Raw genomic sequence first — 23,536 nt, 5'->3', positions numbered from 1 at the left:
CCAAGCCGTGATTGCAAGTATTGATTGTAACATCCTTTATATTCCGCACAGCTCAACAAACATTCAAGGTCACAACAGTAAAGGAAACACGTACACATGCATTTAATCAGGAATTTTGTGCGACGACATTATAGGCATATTTATTTGGCGTAGTATTGTTATTATTTTATGTGGTATCTTTATGCAAAAACTCGTGTTGAAATGTTTATGAAAAAGATTTATTCACACAAATATTCCTCACGTTCATTTACTTCCTGTACCGTTTAAATAATTTTTTCGGCATGATTTACTTTATTTAAAAGCGGAAATACAAATTTGTTTTTTTTTCCTTCTGCATTTTGGGACAAATAGTTTCTTCCGTAATATGAAATACGACTAAACTGTACGATTTAACAGACTTCCTGTACTAGTATCTATGGCTCGTATGTCTAGAGAACAAACTAAAAATCATTATAATTTACATAAGTAAACTTATTCATATTATTACCATAAAAATATTTACATATTTAATAGAAAATACTTGCTTTAATTATAAAACAGTTACCCGGTACTCCTGAAATGCTGTCTCATAAATCAGATTCTTACTAAGCACATGCTATGGAATTAACTCGGACAGAATTACAGACGTTGCAGTTAAATATCATTAATATATAAATACTAACTTACATTAAAGCTATATATGGCGTATCTGAGCTAAAAAATGAAAATACGAGATTGAGTGTAGATAAACATGATATATGTTATTTACGTTCAAATTAAAAATTTCACCGAGTTTGATCTTGAATAATCTCATGTTTCTATAGTTAAATTGATTTTAAAGTGTGTCTGTTATTTAAATGCGGAGTCGGTAAATAAATCAGTTATTGTTTTAAATTTCTAATATCTTTGAAACGTGATTGATTTAAATTGTGTAATTTACAGGAAAGTCCTATCTTTATATAAAGTAATAAAAAAATGGAAAGATCTTTTTAATTTTATAGTTAGTCTGAACTTATAAAAAATACGTCATATATGACTTTAATGACTCTGCTGAAGTCAGATGTAATATGACATATTCATATGCACGGATCTAGAGGGACCCCTCCCCCCCCGTGGAATTTTCAAAGTTATTAAAATACATAGTTAAGTTACTAAAAACTAAGTAAGTAAAAAATAACTAAAAATGACCTTGGAACCCCCCTCCCCTTTTTGCGAAACGCGCAATGATAATTAGTCCAGGTACTATCTGTTCTACTTAGGTGATCATAAAAGATTAAATAGTATTTAAATATTGATTTATTACATATGAAATATACATGTGGATTCATCAAATAAATTAATTAATCTTACATTATAAAATGAGAAAGATCAAAATAATCGTATTTAGGGGCCGGACACTTTATTTATTTTTAGTAGTTGAAAACAAAAACAAAAACATATTAATAGTAAATGACCACTTTAAGCTGAAATGATAAGATTTTATTCAGCAATCACAAATTTTATTTTTCTTTTTTTACACCACATCAACCTCAAGTCTCTAATTGTACTACTCACAAAATATAAGAAAGGGGCTTACAACATATATAATCATGCTTCATTAATTCGAGAAAACAAATAGCATAAAGAGCTTTGTTCGCATTCCTACTTGAGCGGCTCAAGTAGAGTCACGGAAAGAGCCGTCCAGGAAGGATAGCAAAGGTTATGAACATAATAGAGCTATATGTGTGGTGTGAAGAAATCCAGTTTGACCTCGTTCCTAAATTTTGATCTGAGTTTCGTACTGAATGAAATCGAGCGGTTATTACACTTTGTAAATCGCCAGAACAGCCACTACTCTCTTTTCTCGTAATAAAGCTTAATTGTTCAAGGTAATATTCATTTTTAAAATTTTTAGTTTTTAAAATCGGGATCAACATTTTATAACAATGACATCACAATTTGTGACGTCATAAACACAGTATTGTTAGGTAAAATACACAATGGAAATCGTCTAATGCAAGGCAAAAATAGTAATTAACCGTGACTTTCAGGCTAGGTAAATGGATAATATTGTGCCAGAAGGATTTACCAGCTCACACAGTCGGAAATCCAAAAAATGTCAAAGTCATGCCATCCAAGCTCAGCTGGTAAAAGAACATAAGCTGATTGACAAGGGGGAGATTGTGTGCTCCCGGGAAATGGGGTGAGGACTAACTCTAATATAAATTATAAAATATTTGGTTTAGGTGGACATAGTGATTGAAGAGATAGCCATTACTAGAAATACTTGTATGACTGTATGTCCATAGGACATGAAAAACCCTTACTTCTTTGGTCTGGGCTAGGCCTAATTTATAGTAAAATACGGTGAAAGAAGGATCATTTTCTCTCCATATAATATTTCATAGAACCTCTAACTTTACCTTTATTATAGTTTAGTATCTTTTGTAGCATAATATGTAGACTGGTGTTGATTCATCTTAGTAATCTAACACCAACTGGAGTCTCGGTCTGTTTTAAGTCCACTCTCTCATACGTAGCAGATTTATGTACACGATATCTTAAAAAGATATAGTTAAAAGGCTCTCAGAGAATTATGGCACGGTTGGATTGCGTTTACCAGTTTGTGTCAGTATATCAAGTTTGATGAGAAAAAAAAGCAAGGAACTGCAAAATGATAGAAAAGGATGCCAAGGTCAAGGTAAAAAAAAACCATGGCACAGTTGAATTGCTTTTATCAATATGTATCTTTGTAAAAGAAAAATTGAATTAAGATTTCCTGCAAAATGAGGTCAAGGTCATAGGGAAGGTTAAGGTCAAATACTTTTTACGCATTTGAATAGTTCTCATCAATATATATCTATCCACAGGTTTTGATAAAAATATCTTGATAAGTTTCTTTGAAACTAAAATTATTGCAAAATGAGGAATAGTAGGGACAAGGTCACAATGAAGATTAAATTGAATTGTCTCATCAATATGTGTCATGGTATGAGTTTTGATAAAAATATCTTGGTTTCTTAATCTTTGAAACCGAGCTAAACGCAATTTGGAGAATATAGAGTTCAAGTCATGATGAAGCTCAATGTAAGAATGAATAGTTCTCATCAATGTTAATTATCACTGAATGAGTTTTGATACAAATATATTGAATAGTTTTTTGAAACTGAGCTAAACGCAAATTGAAGAAAAGTGAGGTCAAGGTCATAAGAAATAACAAGAACAAAATTTTTTGATTCAGATGACTTTGTCTCACTAATATGAGTGAAATTTGAAAAAAATATCTTTAATAGTTTCTTTGATACTGAGCTAAACTCAAAGGTTGACAGAAGGACATGACAAAACCACATGCCCCAGCCATACTCAAGGCGAAGCATTAAAATATATTAATTAATCCTATTCATTTCTTACCTGGGATCAAAGGAATTCGGTAATGATACAAACTTGCTATATAGTGCTCTCTATATACTAATAGGTCCCCATAAGCAAAGTACACACATGTGTAATACCGATTTGTTTCTCTCATCCGCGATGACTAGACTTAAAGAGGCTGGGGGGTTGTGGCCATTTTTAGACTATATTGATCTCCTTTAGAAGAAGAGCTCCATGTAAAGATATAGAAAATGATCAAATTTTAAAACTAAATTTTTGAAATTTTTCTTTGCCAAATGATAGTTGACAGCTTAAGATATCATATCTAAAAAATTAAGTTAAATCTGGTGGTTAATTTGTGGTTAATTTGTTGACCCCCCAACCTCCTTAACTTATCCTTCACCAAAGCGTACAGTTCACAAATTAAACGAACCATTCCGTGCAAGAAGCGTATCGTACCGTGCACAAAGCGAACCGTACCGTGCACAAAGCGAACTGTATCGTTCACAAAACGAACCGTACCGTGCACAAAGCGAACTGTATCGTTCACAAAGCGTACCGTACCGTTCACAAAACGAACCGTACTGGTCCATGCAAGTGGTGTATTACTACTTAGCACGTTATAGGGTCTGTATTAAAAATTCACTTTGCTGTCAAAGTGATCGTATATCAGTCAATAGTTTTGTGTATTTGGTATTTGCAGGAAGGACCAAGAGAGGATGAGAAAGTGCTTAGAAAAACTCGAGCACGACAAGAAAAAAATCTACAAAGAACACGAAATTCATCGAGGCGTACGTATGATATACGAGTGTCGTTCAAAAAATGATGCAAAAGGTCATCTAGAAATAAGAAAAGTATGTAATAAATATTCTTGATATTTTCAATCCATCTAGCGAATATGGGGGTTGGCATAGCTCTGTAAACTTTCTTTTCTTAAAAATTTCGTATATTTCTTTATGCCTGTTTGCAGCAGCATTGTCAGGTAAAGGAAAATTAGTAAATTACCCTGGGGACCGGTATTTGGACTACTTTTGCAGAAAATCCGTTTAAAGCAATATGAGCTGCAACTTTGGAAAATTTTTAGTCAATACTGTAATTAACTATTTCAGTGTCAGAAAAAAGAACGTTTAAAAACTTCTGTTGTTAATATTTGTGATGGAAGAACTATTTATAAGCTTTGATTGAAGCAAAATTGTATTATTGTCATCCTGTACAATATTGATTTCTTATATAATACTATACATTCCATTGCACAGAAATCTTTCTTCTGAAAAAAATACTTCGTTTAGTCTAATTGATCAGAAAGGTTTAAATTACATACAGATTTATAACAGCACATTTTAACAGCAAAATAAAATTCTCAAAAATGCATCTCATATTGCTTTAACTTTCCTTAGTGCAATTTGAGCATAAAAGTTACTATTGATGTCTATTTACATGTTTTACTGGACCTCTTGAAAAAAAAAATATAAAAACTAGAAAAACGAGTTTGGAGTCTTTGTTTCTCTTTACAATAATAAGACTAGATTCCACATTTTATTATTGATCTTCCTTTTCGGCTATAAAAAGTGCACCCGTGTTTCGTCATTCATCACGCAAGTTTATCAAAACTTCTATTTTGTTAAAATATTTGTGTTTAAATAGATCATTGGCACATTTAAGCCTGTTTTCTCTTTTGTAAGAAATTCAGGCACCTCTCTGATACAGGCCCGTAGAACACGGGGGGGGGGGGGGGGCACAGGCCACTTTTTTGTGAGTATATTGCTATAGTAAATTCTCCTTTAGATGCTGCCCCCCCCCCCCCCCCACTTTTTGATGTTGAAAGGTCGAGCACAGGCAAATTTCAGGATTTGGACAGTAAATTAGCTTTTTTTTTTGCTTGTCAGATAATTTTGGGAAGTTCCCCCCCCCCCCCCACACACACATTTGGTTAGTTTATTTTTTTTTTGTTGTTGTTGCTTGTCGGATTTTTGGGGAAGTTGCACCCCCCTTTTTTTGAAACCGTTGCTACGGGCCTGTGATAGAAATATTATTATATTCATTTCCTTTGTCGAAATTTTATAAAATGCTGTGATGATGAAATGTTTTAGTGTCCTAACAAAGTCTTTCAGATTAAATCTGACATTTTCAGATATCATGGTGCACACAGCATCGATATTTTTGGTGTCCCTTCAGATTTCAATCGACCAATTTGACCATTATATTTTAACTCTCCTCTTTACTTTTGAATTTCTTAATCCATCTGAAAATATACGACTTTAAAGACTATTCTTTCCAGATCCTTAATTTGAGTTCTTCAGCGATTTATGTAAAGAAGCACATTTTTCACATACGCTTCCATTTTCATCTTCTTGGCAGAGATCATCTTTAAAAAGTTTTCAGCTCAGTGTAGTGACCATGCTTACTTTGAAAGTGAATTTCTTTGCGAGGACAATATGACAAATCATGGGGGGTTCTGTGATAAGAAGCTCTTTAATAGAACTATTCAACTGTGAAAAAATAAAATGAAATACTTCTAAATTTATGATATACTGTATATTGCATTATTTTTTGAACAACCCTTGTAATAAGAAAAAAATATATATAATTTCCTTGCTGCCAACACAGCTTCTTTTAAGTCATTTGTGCCAAAAAATCAGGTAAGCTTTTACGTAATTCAAAGAATTTCCTACGTCGATCTGTCCGCCTGTTGCGTGTCGTCTGTAAACTTTTCACATTTTCTGGCAACCACTGGGCCATGCAATTTTAAGAAACTTGCCATCATTGGCTTTTTTGGGATTCAAATTTTTAAGAACCAGACACTCTTTCCAGGGAAGATAATTATGAAATAGAACAATATGATGAAGCCATTTAAAAATATCCTTGTGGAAAACCACTGAACTAGAAAAGACAAATTCTGTGTGGAAGCTTTGTCATATTGTAAATTTTGAATTTACTGTCATTCGATAGATTTAAAATTACAATATGACAGATTGATTCAGTTTAGATTCAGTTTTGCCCAAATCATGGCTTCTGGGTGAAAGGGGGAAGGGATGGGGGTGTCAGAATTTAACAGAAAAATGTAAAGGAAAAGTCTTTAAAAAGAACAGTAAAACCAATGTTAATTGTACATGTATATGTTATTAATATAATTAAGCATTACCACGGAGATAAGAAATGGAATAATAGCCTAGCTAAATCGTACTAATATGCAAACATTCCAAAGTTGTATGTCAGTGGAGTCGATTTTGTTCAAAAAATGGAACCTGGATTAGAATGGGCTAAAATAGGACTACAAGGATATACAGGAAAAAAATTTCAAAAATCTTTTTCACTTGAACAGCACTAACGTCATAATCACAGTGGTATTTAGCTATTGTAGAGTGGATTTAAGTTTGATTAAGTCATGGTCCCTTGGGGGCTCGGATGGGGACAAAATATGTGTCAAAATTTTACATGGGACTGCAAAAAGAAAAAAATTCTTTTAAAAAATCTTTTAAAGAGTAGCAGGATCAAGGCAACTCAGGTAAGCATACTGTCCCATGGGCATGTATTCAGCTTTGTTAGTCTATATATCAGAAGAGAAATTATTTTTTTCGATATTTTTTTTAATAACATTTGCAATTAATTCTTGAAGTACAGTGTATAATTGTCCTTTTTTTTGTTAAATAGAAATCTGTCTATCCTTAAAATATTTTTATAAACTAATTAATATTAATAACATGACATGTTAAATTGGGTGGCTGTCCTAACCACCTAGATCAAAATGCTTATTGGAATCTGAGACTGTTTTGCTGCACAACAATGCTTTATACTCGAAGCAGTTTTGTTTTATTTTAGTGAAGTATTGTTACTTATCAAATCCATTTTAATAGCGATTCTCTGTAACCACTTAAACTTCTTTGCCACGCATGGTCACCGATTTTGATGAAACTTTGCCCATTATTACAACTTGACACCAGAAACATATATCAAATAAAATGTCGTTGCTATGTGTCTTGGTTGCCATGGTAACAGCCAGAAAAGGTGAAAAAAATTAAGATTTTCAGCGACTTTAAATCTTTATTAAGCCTTAGTAAAGACTAAGAAAAACAAACAAACCATTCTCCCAAAAACATGACACCTTGTTGCCACTTATGCTATAAAGAAACTATTTAGAATTTATCTCTAAGTAAGTGGTAACCATGGGTACATTTGGAATACATTTCAGATGCTGAAAAATGCTGAAAAACGCTCTGTAGTCACAAATGATAGATGTTACATGATCAAACTCAATCAACAACGTAAGAAAAACAATGAAAAATATTTGACCTCATGTAATTAGGTATTGGCAATATTATTCTAAAAATAACTTTCATGGTTGCCATGGTAACACAGTGTCACCATGCCAAATCTGATACTATGATTGGGTTAATACTACTATCGTGAGGAAAAACAATAAAATTCATGGCTGGCACATATGCATCCTTAGGACCTTGCAACACCGACAACATAAGAAAAATTGAGATTAATTGTTACTTTGCAGTGTAACCATGGAAACAACGTACTAGTTGTTTAAAGTGATATTTTTTGCTGCTTTAGGAATTTACTAACCTTTTAATCAAGAAACACATTATTTGAATCACCTTGAATAGTACTTATCTCGTAGAACTAAAGTTGAATATCATATATTGATGAAGGTTGTTGAAAAATACAACACTGTTGCTATGGTTACCAAGAAGAGAAAATGTTCGATTTTGTTTATTTTTTGTCAATATTAGACCCTATGTGCCAGGTTTTTGCATCCAGTTAGAGATTGGGTGATAGTCAAAATTGAAAGTCATGTTAGTTGCTCACATATATCAATCATTAAAGTTTTGGGAATCTACATAGAACGGTACGTATCCAAGGAAAAAGAGTATTTTTCAGATTTTTATGCATGCTTTTTCGCCTTATTTCCATAGCAACGCACTATTTAAAGAATTGAAATTGAATTTTTTGAAATGTGAAAATTAGGGTCACACCAAGACCTTTAAAAATTGATCATCAGTTATATAGAAATATGCTTTTTAAAAAGATAGGATAAGATTAAAACACTAAGAGAGTAAATTTAAAATCCCTTCGTGGTATTAAAACCATGGCAACCATTGGCAACCTATAAGAAATATCATATTTTGTCCTTGGTATATGTTACAAGGATCTTTTCTCTATTATTTGCTTCCATTTCAACCTATAATTGTTTTTATTCTTAATTGTTTGACTTTATAAAGTTAAATGAACAAAATTATTACTTTTGAATACTTTGTTTCCATAGTAACGTATGTTATAGATGATTTACCAAACATGTTTATCATGCATTTAAGACACCAGGCCTTCAACTTTCAGAAACAGTCATTGCCACTTGTTTGCTTTGCTGCAAACGTTAACTGTGGGACTCTGAAGATGTTGAAAAATGCCATTTTTCAAATTTTAGGACATGTTGCTATGGTAACCATGACACGTAGCAACCAATTTTTGCCTGATTTGAGTTTACGGTATCAAAGACTTTTATTATAGAGAGTTTGGAGAAATTCTGATACTATGCGTGCCACAGCTCCTATATAAAAGTTCAAGTCATTACAGAGAATAGCTCTTAATTCCTTCAAAGGAATCCATAAACTAAACAAAATTGCGCATAAGTCACTGCTATAAATCCAGACCAATATAGTTTCAGTCTTGACAGAGAATCTATTGCAATACAAGCTGTGTCAAAGGTGTTAATTTTAAAAGTTTATATAATAAATAATTCCAGGCATGACCATGAATGTTATCTGGTACCTAATAACATGCACATAAAAAAAATGAAATTGTTAGATTACTATTCGTATGATAGTTTTATTTGTATTTCATTATTATATATTTTTTAAATTTAGACTCCTCCAATATCTAGCATGGATGAAAGGGAAAGAGCACACAGGTAATTTTTATGTTTTTTAAATCAACCCCAAAAGTTTAAATAGTAAGATGATTAAGTAACAGATTCAAAAACTATTAAAGGCACAAAAATATTGCCCATTTTGATTTTTCCATTTACAGCCGAAGCAGCAGTCGCCCTCTGAGTGGGTATGAGGTCAAAGTTCAATCGCGCAGTCGTCGTCAGTTACAGGAAGCCGGGGCCACTTCCGTGGACCTCAAACGCACCTCATCACGGAGGTCCACCGACCAGGGTACATGTAATTCTAATGTTCATATTTTTTTAATATTAATCTCGCCGTCTCTCGATTTTTTCAATAATAGACTATCGTAGCTACATAAGTTTTTTTTTTCCTAGCAAACAGTGAATGGAATAATACAATTATCGTACTCAATACACACAGAGAGCCACATTGCTTAAAATAAACATTTACAAGAGGGATTCTTTTCCTGGAAAAAAGATCTTTACATTTAAGGACAGATGATATAAACAAACTTTTATCAAAAAATTTGAAAATAACAACTTGAGTCAATAGACTATTATGGCTTTGTACATACATGTATAATAATAATAATAACAGAGCCCTGTTTATATAAGTAAAATGATCAAGTTTAACCGCATAGTTTTTTAGTTTTTCATTCGAAGTTTTACAATAATGGGATTTGAAGTGACAAAAATATGTATAGATTAATATAGATGGTTGCAGAAAGGTAGAATGTTGAACACCATAGAAGGTTTACAATTTCTTATTTTAGAAATTTATTATTTGCATCATTTACAACAAAAATAGGCCCAAAAATATATACCCATCCAGGCATCTATTTTTTTTTGTGTGTTTCATCTGTCCTTAAACAAGTCATCAAACTTTGTAGAATAGCACAAAATAGTCCTAGTTATGTACATGTATATTGAATTTATATTGTTCTTGTTTGATCAGCGAAGGTATCAGATCACAGTCACGAACACCATTACAACGGACGACAGCGCAGCAACTCTTTGTCCTTACCAGGCCCCAGTAAGTTTGTTATATTCTTCACTAATTGCAATAAAATAAAAATGTACTAAAGTCAATTTTTGAGTGTTGAAGAAATGAAGTCAAAAGGTACGAAAATGACTGTGGATATATTTACATGTACATTCCATAATTCCGCTGTTTAGAACTGCATGTGCTCTGAGATTTAAAGAATTTGGTGTAATTAAGCATCATAATTCTCCTTCAAGTAGATCCCTTAATTTTATGATATTAGATGATATTTTATCACTCAACAAAAGATATAGTGTATTTGATACATGCCAAAACTTTGGGAAAGAAAACATGAATTAAGTCTAGATAAGATAACAATTTCATCGAAAATCTGGACTTCCAGAAGGCGGCTGCTTGCTTACACTTACGTCAAACTGTGGATGTTTGCTGTACATACCGCACCAGACCAAGTCCTATCATTCGGGAGAAATGTCAATGAATACATTATTTCTTTAAGAAGGCTTTTATTATCTCGTTATTCTTCAACAATATCAAAAAAAAAAAAAAAAAAAAAAAAAAAAAAAAAAAAAAAAAAACCCTCAAAGTATCAGTGAAAACACGTTAACCCAATAGTTCTCTTTTTTGAGAGGCCAGATAAACATTCAAAATACGACGTCATAGTGGTCAAAATATTTCCTACTTAACCATATGATATTTGTGCCAAAAGAATGACAATCGAAACAATACTTAATACATGTAGTGAAATATTGATTCTGTGTCACATTTCCTTTTTGTGGTTAAGCCTAACTGGTCATCAGAAGACCTTATGCAATGGTTATTTGTCCGTTCTGTGCCCGTCTTTCTGTCTGTTCATTTGTAACTATTTTTATACCCCACGCATCAAGTTGCGTGTGGTATAATGTTTTTGACCCGTCCGTCAGTCAGTCAGTCAGTCAGTGTGTCAGTCAGTCAGTCCGTCAGTCCTGTTTTTTGTCAGCGCAACTCCGCATAAACTGCTGCACAGAATTTCGTCAAACTTTGCAGACATTTAGGACACAATGTGTAGATGTGCATATTACCAGGAAATTCCGATTCTTTTATTTTTGGGGGAATTTCGGCACTTTTCAACTTAGATTTTTGGCAATATCTTCAATATAGAGATGACCAGTTTGTCAGCGCAATTCCTCTTCAACCGCTGCACAGAATTTCGTCAAACTTTGCAGTTATTTAGGACACAATGTGTAGATGTGCATATTACCAGGAAATTCCGATTCCATTATTTTTCTTGGAATTTCAGCACTTTTCAACTTAGATTTTTGGCCATATCTTCAATATAGAGATGAACAGTTTGTCAGTGCAATTCCTCTTAAACCGCTGCACAGAATTTCGTCAAACTTTGCAGATATTTAGGACACAATGTGTAGATGTGCATATTATCAGGAAATTCTGATTCCATTATTTTTCTGGGAATTTCGGCACTTTTTAACTTAGATTTTTGGCTGTATCTTGATTATAGAGATGAACAGTTTGTTAGTGCAACTCCTCTTAAACCGCTGCACAGAATTTTGTTAAACTTTGCAGATATTTAGTACACAGTGTGAAGATGTGCATATTACCAAGAAACTCTGATTCAATTATTTTTGCCTTCAGAGTTTTGCCTATTATTGAAGAAACTTTCCAGCTAGATAGTAAGGAAATCCACTGGAATCAGCTTTTGTAATGAAATTTTATGTGAAATATTTCATGACCTTAAAAGACTCCTATTGATTTTGAGATAAAAATATAAATTATTAAACACACACACACACCCTCACACACACACAATCTTGGAGAGTTCTCTCTCTCTCTCTCTCTCTCTCTCTCTCTCTCCCCCCCCCCTCCCCCTCAAATTGGTGCTTTGCCTTAAATAATTTCATAAGTACAGTATATAAACAAATTCATATGACTACATCGTAATTTTGTTTCCATCAATTATTTAAATGTGTAAATTGTCATGTGTTGGACATGGACTTACACTCATTAACAAATCGAAATCACTGAGGAATTTAAATAACAGTTTGTCAGCATAACTCCTGCACTGAATTTCCAGAAACTTTGTAGGTATTTCAGACATAATGTCTAGATTTGTATATTACCAAGAAATTTTGATTCCATTATTTATCTAGAAACTTCAGCCCAATTCAATTTGTAACATACAAAGATTTGAATGTCCTTATATGCAAGAAGTTTTGATGTGATGATTTTTTGCAAGTAATTCCCCTTTTTGAATTATACTGTGTATTTAAAATGCACTGTGCCATTCATTATGTGTTGCATTGTCGAGTTTTGGGGGAGCGTGGGGTATGTGAGCTTGCTGACTTTTTCTTTCATTTAATTTCAAATGCTCCCACTTCAAAGGTTATTCTTCTTTCAAGAATACTTAAAAACTGTTTACTAACTCAAGATAAGTAACTTTGCATGTCGGTTTTGGATTTTTATGACTACTGCTTCCAGATTTGCTGTACCAAATACTAGTATCAGAACCCTCATATATACTTTTGCATCGATTTTTGGTTTCAATGGATGATGTTTTCATGGTTACCAGAGATAAGATTTTAAAATATTTTAAATGTACTTCTTTTCATTTTTTAAAATTCAATGAGATGGATCAAATAGACATAACAATAGGATCCATAAACCTATAAAAAAAAATTATTTATTTTTATGAATGATGTTGAAAAATTTAAGGCTGCAGTAGATGTCCAGCTCTATATTTTCTCCAATTCTATTGAAACATTTAGACAGTTTTAATCAACATAATCGTATTTTCTGTGTTTGATTTTTTATTTATCTGGTACTGAAAATAAGATGTCTCTAATTTAGAAGGAAGTCCTACACTGTAAAAAATGATGTTTAACTTGTGTTTAATTTTTAAACAGTCGTGTTTTACAATTAAACATAGTGGGTTTAAATACAAAACATTAGCGTTTTATAAATAAACACTGCTATTTAAACTGGTGTTCAATTAGTATGGTGTTTAATCATCCATCTTAAACCGTAAAGTTCATATGTATCAAATCAAAAAATAAATTAGGTGTTGCTTCTCAGTATTGCTGTGTGCATTTGCCATTTGTATAATTTCTTAATTTATGAAGTAATTCCGTACATAATAGTAGATATTTTTCGACACAGAAAAAAATACGAATAGCCAGGCAATCTGTTGACTTTAGATCATACCAAAGGCAATTACAATTAACATTAATTTACCGTAGTTTTGTGCCAAAAATTCATAATTTTCATAAACTGTTAAAGGGGAAAAGAAACAAATGACTGCCGTCATGAGAAAAGGGCCCTTATCTTTTGACGTCACAATGCACAGAAAACGACGTCAAAGTTGCAGTATTGAAAACACGGAAGTATTTTTTGTTGACTGCGTCGTGAACAAGAAATAAAATTGGATTTCCAAGCGTATCACATCCCCCAGTCAAATAATATGAAATTTGATACGGACATTTTTGATAAATTGTATTGTTATTATTTAGTACATGCATTCATTCATAATTCTGTTTAAGTATTTAACTTGATATCACATAATTAATCTCAACGCAACATTGAACACATTGTTACGTAGAGCGATTTATAGCGATGTCTGTACATTACGCACAACTAAAGATGCTGTATATTTGTTTTCTGAGCAATTTGCAAATGCTTAAATTTGACTCATATTAAGTAGACTTAATATTAAAAAAGTATTCTACATAAACGTTTATGTTTTTTCAAAGAGAATGGGAGAGAGAGAAATCAATTCAATAATATGCGTTTTTTATAAGTGTTTCTTTATTCTGAAAAATACCTTCATATAAAATGTATTTAGTCATTTTAATTTTAATCCATAGTTAAACATATTGATATGCACAGTTAGACCAGCTCAGTGTGAAGCGCCGATTTCTGTGTGTGTGTGTGTGTGTGTGGGGGGGGGGGGGGTAATTGACAAGTCAAAAAAATCTCTGAATGAAAAGGCAACCGGTAAAATTTCAAATTAAAAAAGTGAACCCATCTTTCTTTGGATACAGATACCGGTAACATAGGAGATTCGAATCTCCTACTAAAACAAATAAGGAGCAAGAGAATATGCTAAGGAAAAAACGGAGGAAGTGGGTGCCACGAAAAATTTGCTTAAAAAACAATTTTGCAATAATCAAACAAATACATTAAAAAGTAGTCTCTGATAACAATTACTATTTTATCAATTTTCTTAAATTGTTCCGATAAAAGCCGGCTTGAAATTGAACTGCAACAATATGTTTTAAATTAACAACAGGTAATACGTGGACTTTTTCTAGCAGCATTACATGTATATACTCAATGTTGAAGATAATAACAATTCCATCGCCAGTGATATTATGATTGAAAGTATTTATGAAACATACAGAGGAAACAACAGATTAAACAATAGATTAAGTTGTAAAGAAATTACAAACTTCTGATAAATGTTGAATTGGCGACATCTTTTGAGAATAAATCACTGATAGAGGAAAAGTACTAGTAACAAGTGGATATGAGTGTCATATTCAGATGTCATCAACCACATTAACACCAATCGCACGACAACAAAGACAATCAAGAAATCTACATTTTGAGAAATATGAACTTCAAACATAAAAGCACTGGTGATGTTTAGAACGGGAAAAAAACGGAGGTTCATGTAAAACTTTGATGACCGTGAAATATGTAAGGAAGAAATTTTTTTGTACCGACTATATAGAATTCATGTATGTAATAAATTGGTCACGTTTCGCATTGAAATCTTGGACGTCGAGTCTCAACTCTGATATCTCGATACCCCGGATATTTTGACATTTTCTGAAGTTCTGTTGATGCCGGGATACTGAAGTTTATACCTGTATAGGACTTTAAGGAAAATGATTTTAAAATCAAACACACACACCTTTCTGCTTTTAAAGACAAAAAAATCCAATAACTAGGAAAAATGGTTTGCCTATTTACCTTTAGCTTTCAGGACGAAAGCAGATACTTAGTCGCCTGTGAAGAGAGTCAAGTTAGTGCGGACCGGTAGAGTTTAAAATATGAAAAGCTTAGGTGTCAGGATATAGCTGATGTCACTGAGGAAGATGAATAAATGGCCTTAATTGCGTAAAAATATATTCAAGTCTCGCAAGATATTCAGTTTCAATTTCAAATAGATTTTGTCAAAATTGTAATGCAACTGTACTTCAATTCCCACAGAAAAGTTCAGCTCCGTTTAGTGTGCATATATAAAAAAGAGCCATGGGCAGTACAACCATTTCTTTGAACAAACTTTACAATGTTTTTAAAGAACTTTCCGTAAATCTGAGTTGGGAACCAGACAATCGTTGTAATTATTGACTTGCAATAACATAAGTTGTTAATATCTGACGAGATTTTATCAATTTCAGGAATCCAGAAGGATATTATTTCACATGAAGCGCAATATTACTAGGAATTTCATTTTTTCTAGGATTGAAATGTCGAGCTTTAATAAACTTAAAAATGACACGGAACAGCTGCCGGCTATATTTGTATGTCCAGCAAGTGAGAATTAGTATCTGGCAATATGATGGCGAGAACTTTGCCAATTCATTAGGAATCTTTTTTACAGGAAAAAATTCAATAATGTTTCTTATTGAGATAACAGTAACGGCCCTTTTCAAGAAATGATGCACGATTCTTGTGTCCAAGTGATACAGCAGTAGCGTCGAAGCTACAGGTGCCTCCCAAAAAAAAGAGATCAAAGTACATTTATAAATGCTTCTGATTAACTGTGATTTACTTAAAAAAGAAGTTGACAAAAAGTTCAAATTTCACTGAATAAACTTTTATAAGACAATCCTTTGAGATAACTATGTGCCTCTTTTTAATCTTTCTACTCCATAACTGTACAGGCGAAGTAATTGAACTGTATGGACAATGGAAACTTAATTATTTAAACATTTTTTATGAAAGTATTTCCAAAAAAAAAAAGTTATTAAAAAAAAATCCGCTTTGTAGTAACGAACTTTTTTCTTTATTTATGACTTTTTATGAACGGTTTAAATGTTTAAAAAAAAAACAACAACAACAAAACAAAAAAACAAAAAAAAAAACAAAAAACAAAAACAATTTTACACATCTTGGCGTATTGGAATTAATTTCCCATTAGAATTATTCGGTGATACAGAAAATAGGGGTGTTATCCTCTCGTTACAAAGTTAGAGGGAATAAAGTAACGCGGCGTGTGTGTATGTGAGTGAATGCGTGCTTATACTCGAAAATAATATATATTTTAAATCGGGATCAATGTGCTTTATTGCGAGGGGATGCCCCGTTTTGCGCACGGTGTCTTCTTTGGGTTGGATCTCTCCTTTCTCTATGGGGCATCTGTGAAGTGTTTTTTTTTATGTTCTAATGTTACAAGTTCTTTATATATTTTATAAATTGAGCCAGAGTATTAAATATAAAAAGAATACCATTTGTGGAATTGAACAAGTGTTATTTTTTTGACTGCATATAAACCATTTCTAGATCCTGTCTAGACCTCCACCCCCTTTTTACGAAATTACTAGATCTGCTCTAAAATATATGAACTAGACTTTCCTTAGGAAGAATTACATACGAGTTGCTTTAAAGAAAAAAAAATAATTTTCTCAAGTTTATATGTATCAAAACGAATAAGATTATTTAAAAAAAAATCAAAAATGATTGGAATCTGAATTTGACGCACGCGACGTCATTACGTTTTCAGATAGTAACGTCAACGTTGTTTTGAAGCGCCTTACTAAAATGCTCATAAAATACTGAAAAAGTGAGATATTTTAAATATTTATGTAAATTTGCATTCAGAAAGAGTCAGGCTATGAAAATTAACCAAAAAGTCAATTTGTGAAATTTTGACCTTAAGGGCCCTTTTCTCATGACGGCAGTCAAATATTATGATGACTTTTAGAATTGTATCAATATTTTAATCACCGGTGTTTAACACGAGTGTTCATTTCTTAACCATCATATATTTATAAATTAAACACATGGTATTTATATAGAAATTGCAAATTAAACACCCGTGTTTAATACGTTATGATAGAAAATGACGCAATTGATTATGTCATAACATGCCATTTGAACGCAGAAGATGCAGAATCGCGCATATACTGACAAGAAGCACCATACCTAAGAAGGAAACAGGAGGTATTTATACATTTCTTTATATAAAATCTGAAAAAAAAAGAATGTTAAATACATTAAAAATCTATAATGCTTTTCATTTATGAAATGCAGGATTGTTTCCTATCGTTAGTAGGCCTAATCGTCCTGAGTGCAATGCGGCCATGCGAAGCGGTAGACTGATAAAATATTTGTAGGCTTTTAGTACTTTGTGACATCTAATTAATTTGCAGGGACGTTCATCTGTTATTGTGAATCCTGAGAAGTATACATTACTTGATAAAGGAAAGGGATTTTAAACGAAGATCATACTTAGCCTTGAGAGGTGAGTTTAAATTAAGGGCATTCAAAGAAAAAGGGTCACCCCCCCTCCCTACACACACACACACATACACACACACCATTGATTCCTGGTATGTAAATGTAATCCAATTACCTTCCCTTGATAAAATTTATGCTCTCTATCACGCATTATTATGATTATTTGCTGACCATACACAACACATGAGCGTTAACAACATGCAACAATACTATAATCGCGCAAATTCCAACAATAATTTTCATCCCCAGCCCGCGCACTTGTAATTTAAGGAGACTAAATTTTGGGGGGAGTGTGTTGTTTACATGATAGAAAATGCCTTGGATAACCCCCTCCCCCTTCTCTTAATTGTTGCTGTTGGGCTGCTCCTGCAGGTACATGAACATTTAATTTTTTTTTAATTTTTTTAGTGTATGTATACACAGTTTGTACGCTTATATGATTTATTTGTATTGAGATTTTTATTCCAAACTTGTTATTATATAATTAAAATTGGCGTGAAAAATAACAATTTTTTTTTCGATTTCAATGTTTTCTTTTACAGAAAATTTTCTGAATTTGCATAGTGGATATTTTTTCGATTTCATCTATCTATTTTTCAGGATATCTCTGATAAGAAGAAGGAACTAGAACTACTTAGGGTGAATAAAATTTTGGAGAATGGAAAACTGGAGATCATCATCGATTGCAGAAGAACCTGGATTTTACACACAAGCAGAGGAGCTAGACTGTTTAACTCGGTTAGAATATTATATGAAAAGTGAGTGATACCCCGGCAGCTCTTGTGTAGTTGCAAGAAGTTAACGAATTAGTCCTTTACACGTCAAAATTGGAAAATTTCTTCAATTGGTTAAAACTTTAATATATTAATGAAAGTAAACTTGTCACATGTATAACTGGATTTATTAGTGTAATACATATATATCCGTACTCAGACAACAAATAACATTTTTAGCCTTTTTGCATTATATTTATTTATAAATTTGTATGTTTTATTTTATTAAAAAAAGGATGTAAAGGACACCCTGGCCCTTATTTTAAAATAATGTTTCAAAATTTTACTCCTGAAAAATATTTCATTTTATTAAGCGATAATGTATGTATTTTTCCCTATTTCAAAGACACCCCCCCCCCCCACTAGTTCACATGTCCCTATTCAACATTAAATAATTTAGTAATTAAGCTTTATGTACATGTTCATCATCAAGCACAGTGTGTTTTGTACTGTTTTATGTTTGTTTCTAATAAAAATGTTGAAAACTTATACACACGTTTAAGTGTTTATTTATTTGGTAAATTAAACACGTTGAAGTGTTTAAAAAATGACGTATAAACATGTTTAAGTGATTATTATCTGTTGCATCGAATAAACATGTTTAAGTGTTTAAGTGTTTAGGTTGAACATGTTTATTAATAAAACATGAAATGTTTAAATTTTAAACACGTACGGTGTTTATTTAGTAAACTATTTGTGTTTATTCAGTGTTTAATCTTTAAACATTTTGTGTTTTTGAAGTGTTTAGTATTTAAACAGAATGGGAAGAAGTATTTAAATGTTAAACCTTATGTGTTTAGATTTTAAACATTCTAACGTGTTTATTTCTTAAACACTTCACGAGGTGTTTAAATTTTAAACGTGTTGAAGTGTTTATTATCTGTGGCAATTTGGTGTTTATTTTTAAAACACTTATTTTTTACAGTGTACCCCTGAATTTTTTTTACCATGCATGTCTCAATTCATTTATTTTAACTGAAGAGTCTTATTACTTTCCATTGAAATTCAACATTCAGATATTTAAATGTCATAAATAATTATGCGCGCGCATTTTCAATGTTTAACAACTAGAGTAATAATATCGCCAGAGTTCTTTTTGAATTATTACAATACTTTTTGTTTTATCTTCACTTTATCTTTCTCTTGCAGTTAGGAAATTGTCCATTTCTCATAAAAGTGCAACATGTGCGGAAATTGATAATCGTACGTAAATTCTTGAATCTGTATTAATTCAACAAATATTTGATATGACGTACATTTGTGTAAGAATGTAGTTAGAATAAATACATTAACATTTTTAAAATATCTGAAATAAAATAGCCCTGCCAGTCAATCAAATGCCATCCATTGTTCTAACGGAAGAGGATTGTAAGACGTCTAGTATCCTTTACCTCTCTCCAAATGCAAAACAGAACGTCGATCCTTTGAATACCAAACAAGGAATAAACAATGAGAGCTCAAATAAAGAAAATTCTGCACCATCTAATCAAGAGCATCCATCTAGACAAGGGTTCCGAGAACATAATCCTTCCCCTCGTGAAAATATCAAAAAAGATTCCCAACCTCATAAACATGACCATCACCAGGATTCTAAAGGTGCGCGCAAGAAGCATGATCCCCACGATCATCATCAACATGGAGCGCACCCTCATGGGGCAAGTGCAAAACATGTGCACATTGAACACACTGGATCACATGATAATCAAGGAGAACGTGAACATCGTGGTCATCATATCGCGCATGCAACACATGGACATCATGAACGCACTATGCCACATAACCCTCAGCATCACGGTGTACGTCGTGTATTACAGGATCATTACGATTCACAGAGTGGTCTTATGACAAATAAGGATTCAAAGCATGATCACGACCATCAAAAACACTCACCCAGGGAAAGCAGGAGACAGAGCCTTCCTGACCACAGAAGACCCTCTCTCGGCGGCCAATCCCGGGTCATTGCCCAAGAAGACAATTTGGAGGAAGCACAAAATTTGTATGAATTAGCGATTCAGTCTGTAGCGGAAGCTCACAAACAGACGATGCCAACTGGTCAGGGAAGACGGGGGTCTTTACCAGGTGAGAAGCGAGGATCACTTCCTGGAGAAAGGAGAGGATCTCTTTCCACTGATAGGGTAAGAACTAAGAAGTAATGAAAAGATGATTTACTTCAATAATAGTCAATCAAGTGAAGTAATATTCTCGCTGTTGTAAAATGACATGAATTCATTTGATAGCCATCTCAGTTGGCCCTTCCTGAACACTTGCCAAATCTGAGCATGTTGGACAAGTCTGCGATGGAAGATCTCCAAGAACTTCTGAAAGAAGTGCGGATATACAGAGACAGGTATACTGCTTTATCATAACAAACAACATAAATAATGGTATTTACTTTGAAATGTTTTTTTTAACTTGTTGTCATATCATCCTCCCTAGAAAAACTTCAGAAGAAGAGCATGGCTATCATTCGCAAAGTCGTATGCAGAGAAAACGACTCGAACATATCGAGGGTATTTTGGAAAAACTGAGCAGACATTCCGCCACCAAATTTGACCCGAAAGAGATGTTATCCTGTGGTTACTTAAGATTATCCAAACATAATATTGCAGCTCTCGAAGATATGGTCAGGGAGGCAGGTCAAAATCCGGGGATCCACGCGCATTCTGACGTCACTGATTACGATATTTGGGCCGATATCAAACGAGAAAAAGAGGAGGAGGAAGCTGCCGCTGCTTCAGATGTCAACCGCTCGTCTCCCACTAAGAAAATCAAAAGTTGATTTTAACTTGATTTTATTTTTAAATGGATTATGCATACTTAAAATCTTCAAAGGTGAAATGTAGCTTTATATTGATAGAATTCAAAACTTCCATGCAACGGCTGTTTTATAAGTGGACACTTATTATCAAAGGCTACCTAGTAATAATATTAAGAAGCTCGTGTATTGATCAAATAAACTTTTAATTTTGGCAACTTTCATACAGGTTCTTGATGTTCCAAAATGTCGTCAAATAAATTAATTCCTCACCAATATCTTTATGCGTGATCATTTAATTTTTTTATGCTCCCGCCATAAAATGGCCGGGCATATAGTGTTATACTGTTCAGTCTTCATTGACTTTCCGTTCATTATCTCGGCAACAATTGCACACATTCAACTCAAATTTGACATATGGATACGTCATAGGAATACGCAGGTCAAGTTCGATTTGTCATGGATTTGTCATTTTTAACATAGTGATCTCTATTGAACTAAGAAAATGAAAAGTAAGAAATTTTCATTTTCCGCTCTCTAACTTTTATAGGGATACATATACATGTATGTATAAGGTTGAAATTGTAAATGCAGGTACATGTATTTTACCAGAAAATATATAATTTCCTTGCTGCCAACACAGCTTCTTTTAACTCATATGTGCCAAAATATTGGGTAAGCTTTTAGGTAAATCAAAGAATTTCCCACGTCGGTCTGTCTGATTTCCGTCGTCTGCTGCGTGCCGTCTGTAAACTTTTCACATTTTCCGGCAACATTTCCTCGAGAACCACTGGGCCAATTTCAAGAAACTTGTCATCATTGGCTGTATGGGATTCAAATTTTTAAGAGCGGGCTACTCTTTCCAGGGAAGATAATTATGAAATAGAGAAATATGATGAAGTAATTTAAAAATATCCTTCTGGAAAAACCACTGAACCAGAAAAGACAAAGTTTGTGTTAAAACTTTGTCATATGGTATATTTTAAATTTACTGCCATTCGATAAATCTAAAATTACAATATGTCAGCTTTATTAGTGAGTGTAGAATAGATTCAGTTGCCCAAATCATGATCCCCGGGTGAAAAGAAGAAGGGATGGGGTTCAGATTTTAATAGAAAAATATAAGAGGAAAGTCTTTAAAAAGAAGAACCAATGTTAATTATGCATGTATACAGTATTTACTGTAAATTTACTGCCATTCGATAAATTTAAAATTACTTAAATTGCTTTATTAGTGAGTGTACATTCACTTTTGCTCAAATAATGGCTTCTGGGTGAAGGGGGAATGGACGGGGGTTCAGAATTTAACAGAAAAATATAAAGGGAAAGTCTTTAAAAAGAACAGTAAAACCAATGTTAATTATATATATATATATATATATATATATATATATATATATATATATATATATATATATATATATAAAATATAATATAATATATTATTAATTAAGCATTACCACGTAGATTAGAAATTAAACAATAGCCTAGCTAAATCATACTGATATGCAAACATTCCAAAGTTGTATGTTCTGTGGAGTTGATTTTGTTCGAAAAATGAACGTGGATTAGGATAGGCTAAAAAAGACACCCCAAGGATTTTTATATAATATATATGTACATTGTACAATAAAAACATTTAGAAATCTTTTTCACATTTACAGCAATAACGTCCTAGTCATATTGATTTTTAGCTGTTGTAAAGTGGACTTAAGTTTGATTAAGTCATGATCCCTTGGGGGCTCGGATGGGGACATAATATTGGTCAACATTTTACATGGGAATGAAAATAGACAAAAAATATTTTAAGGAGTAGCAGGATCAAGGCAACTCAGGTAAGCATACTGTCCCATGGACTTACCCTCTGCTTTGTTAGTCTATATCAGACAAGAAATTATTTTTTCGATATTTTTTATAACATTTGCAATTAATACTTGAAGTACAATGTACCATTTCCCCTTTTAGGTCACCTGAGTCACTCAGGTGACCTATTGCTATCCGTTTTTGTCCGTCGGCGTGCGTCGTGCGATGTGCGTTAACATTTGAACATTTTTAGCTTCTTCTCTGAAACCGCTCAACCAATTTCAACTAAATTTGGCATATAGCATCTATTGGTGAAGGGGAACAAAAATTGTGAATTTCATGGTCCCTGCCCCCCTGGGGCCTGAGGGGTGGGGCTAAAACCACCAAAATTAATGCAATCTTTAAAAATCTTCTACTTTACTCCTGGACATCAAGCAGTCAAACTGTTGGCATCATTGTAATAAGCATTGAGTCCTCTACCAAAATTGTGAAATTCATGGCCCCAGGGTCAGGGGTTCTGG

The 23,536-nt window shown here is 32.9% G+C and overlaps 1 protein-coding gene across 1 annotated transcript; it reads left to right on the top strand.

The window, feature by feature from the left end:
• Nucleotides 1-1,970: 1,970 nt before the first annotated feature.
• LOC133205480 (uncharacterized) lies at nucleotides 1,971-21,479 on the top strand. The gene is made up of 9 exons (XM_061341305.1): nucleotides 1,971-2,161; nucleotides 4,034-4,121; nucleotides 9,201-9,244; nucleotides 9,364-9,494; nucleotides 10,179-10,256; nucleotides 19,607-19,660; nucleotides 19,778-20,592; nucleotides 20,695-20,804; nucleotides 20,894-21,479. The coding sequence occupies exons 1-9, from the start codon at nucleotides 2,019-2,021 to the stop codon at nucleotides 21,234-21,236; spliced, it is 1,806 nt and encodes a 601-aa protein (XP_061197289.1). The 5' UTR covers nucleotides 1,971-2,018; the 3' UTR covers nucleotides 21,237-21,479.
• Nucleotides 21,480-23,536: the final 2,057 nt, after the last annotated feature.

The sequence above is a fragment of the Saccostrea echinata genome, unplaced genomic scaffold, assembly GCF_033153115.1.
Source record: "Saccostrea echinata isolate AGI-Se365-2 ecotype Australia unplaced genomic scaffold, CSIRO_AGI_Sech_v1 ptg000054l, whole genome shotgun sequence".
NCBI lineage: Eukaryota > Metazoa > Mollusca > Bivalvia > Ostreida > Ostreidae > Saccostrea > Saccostrea echinata.
The sequence above is the reverse complement of the archived record's forward strand: the minus strand, read 5'-3'. Positions and strand labels throughout refer to the sequence as shown.

Bases quoted from the DNA above. Each gene is read 5' to 3' on its own strand.
- LOC133205480 (XM_061341305.1), top strand. From the start codon at position 2,019: ATGGATAATATTGTGCCAGAAGGATTTACCAGCTCACACAGTCGGAAA. The intron at 10,257-19,606 runs GTAAGTTTGTTA...TTTCTCTTGCAG, and splicing joins TTTGTCCTTACCAGGCCCCA to TTAGGAAATTGTCCATTTCT. The intron at 20,805-20,893 runs GTATACTGCTTT...CATCCTCCCTAG, and splicing joins GTGCGGATATACAGAGACAG to AAAAACTTCAGAAGAAGAGC.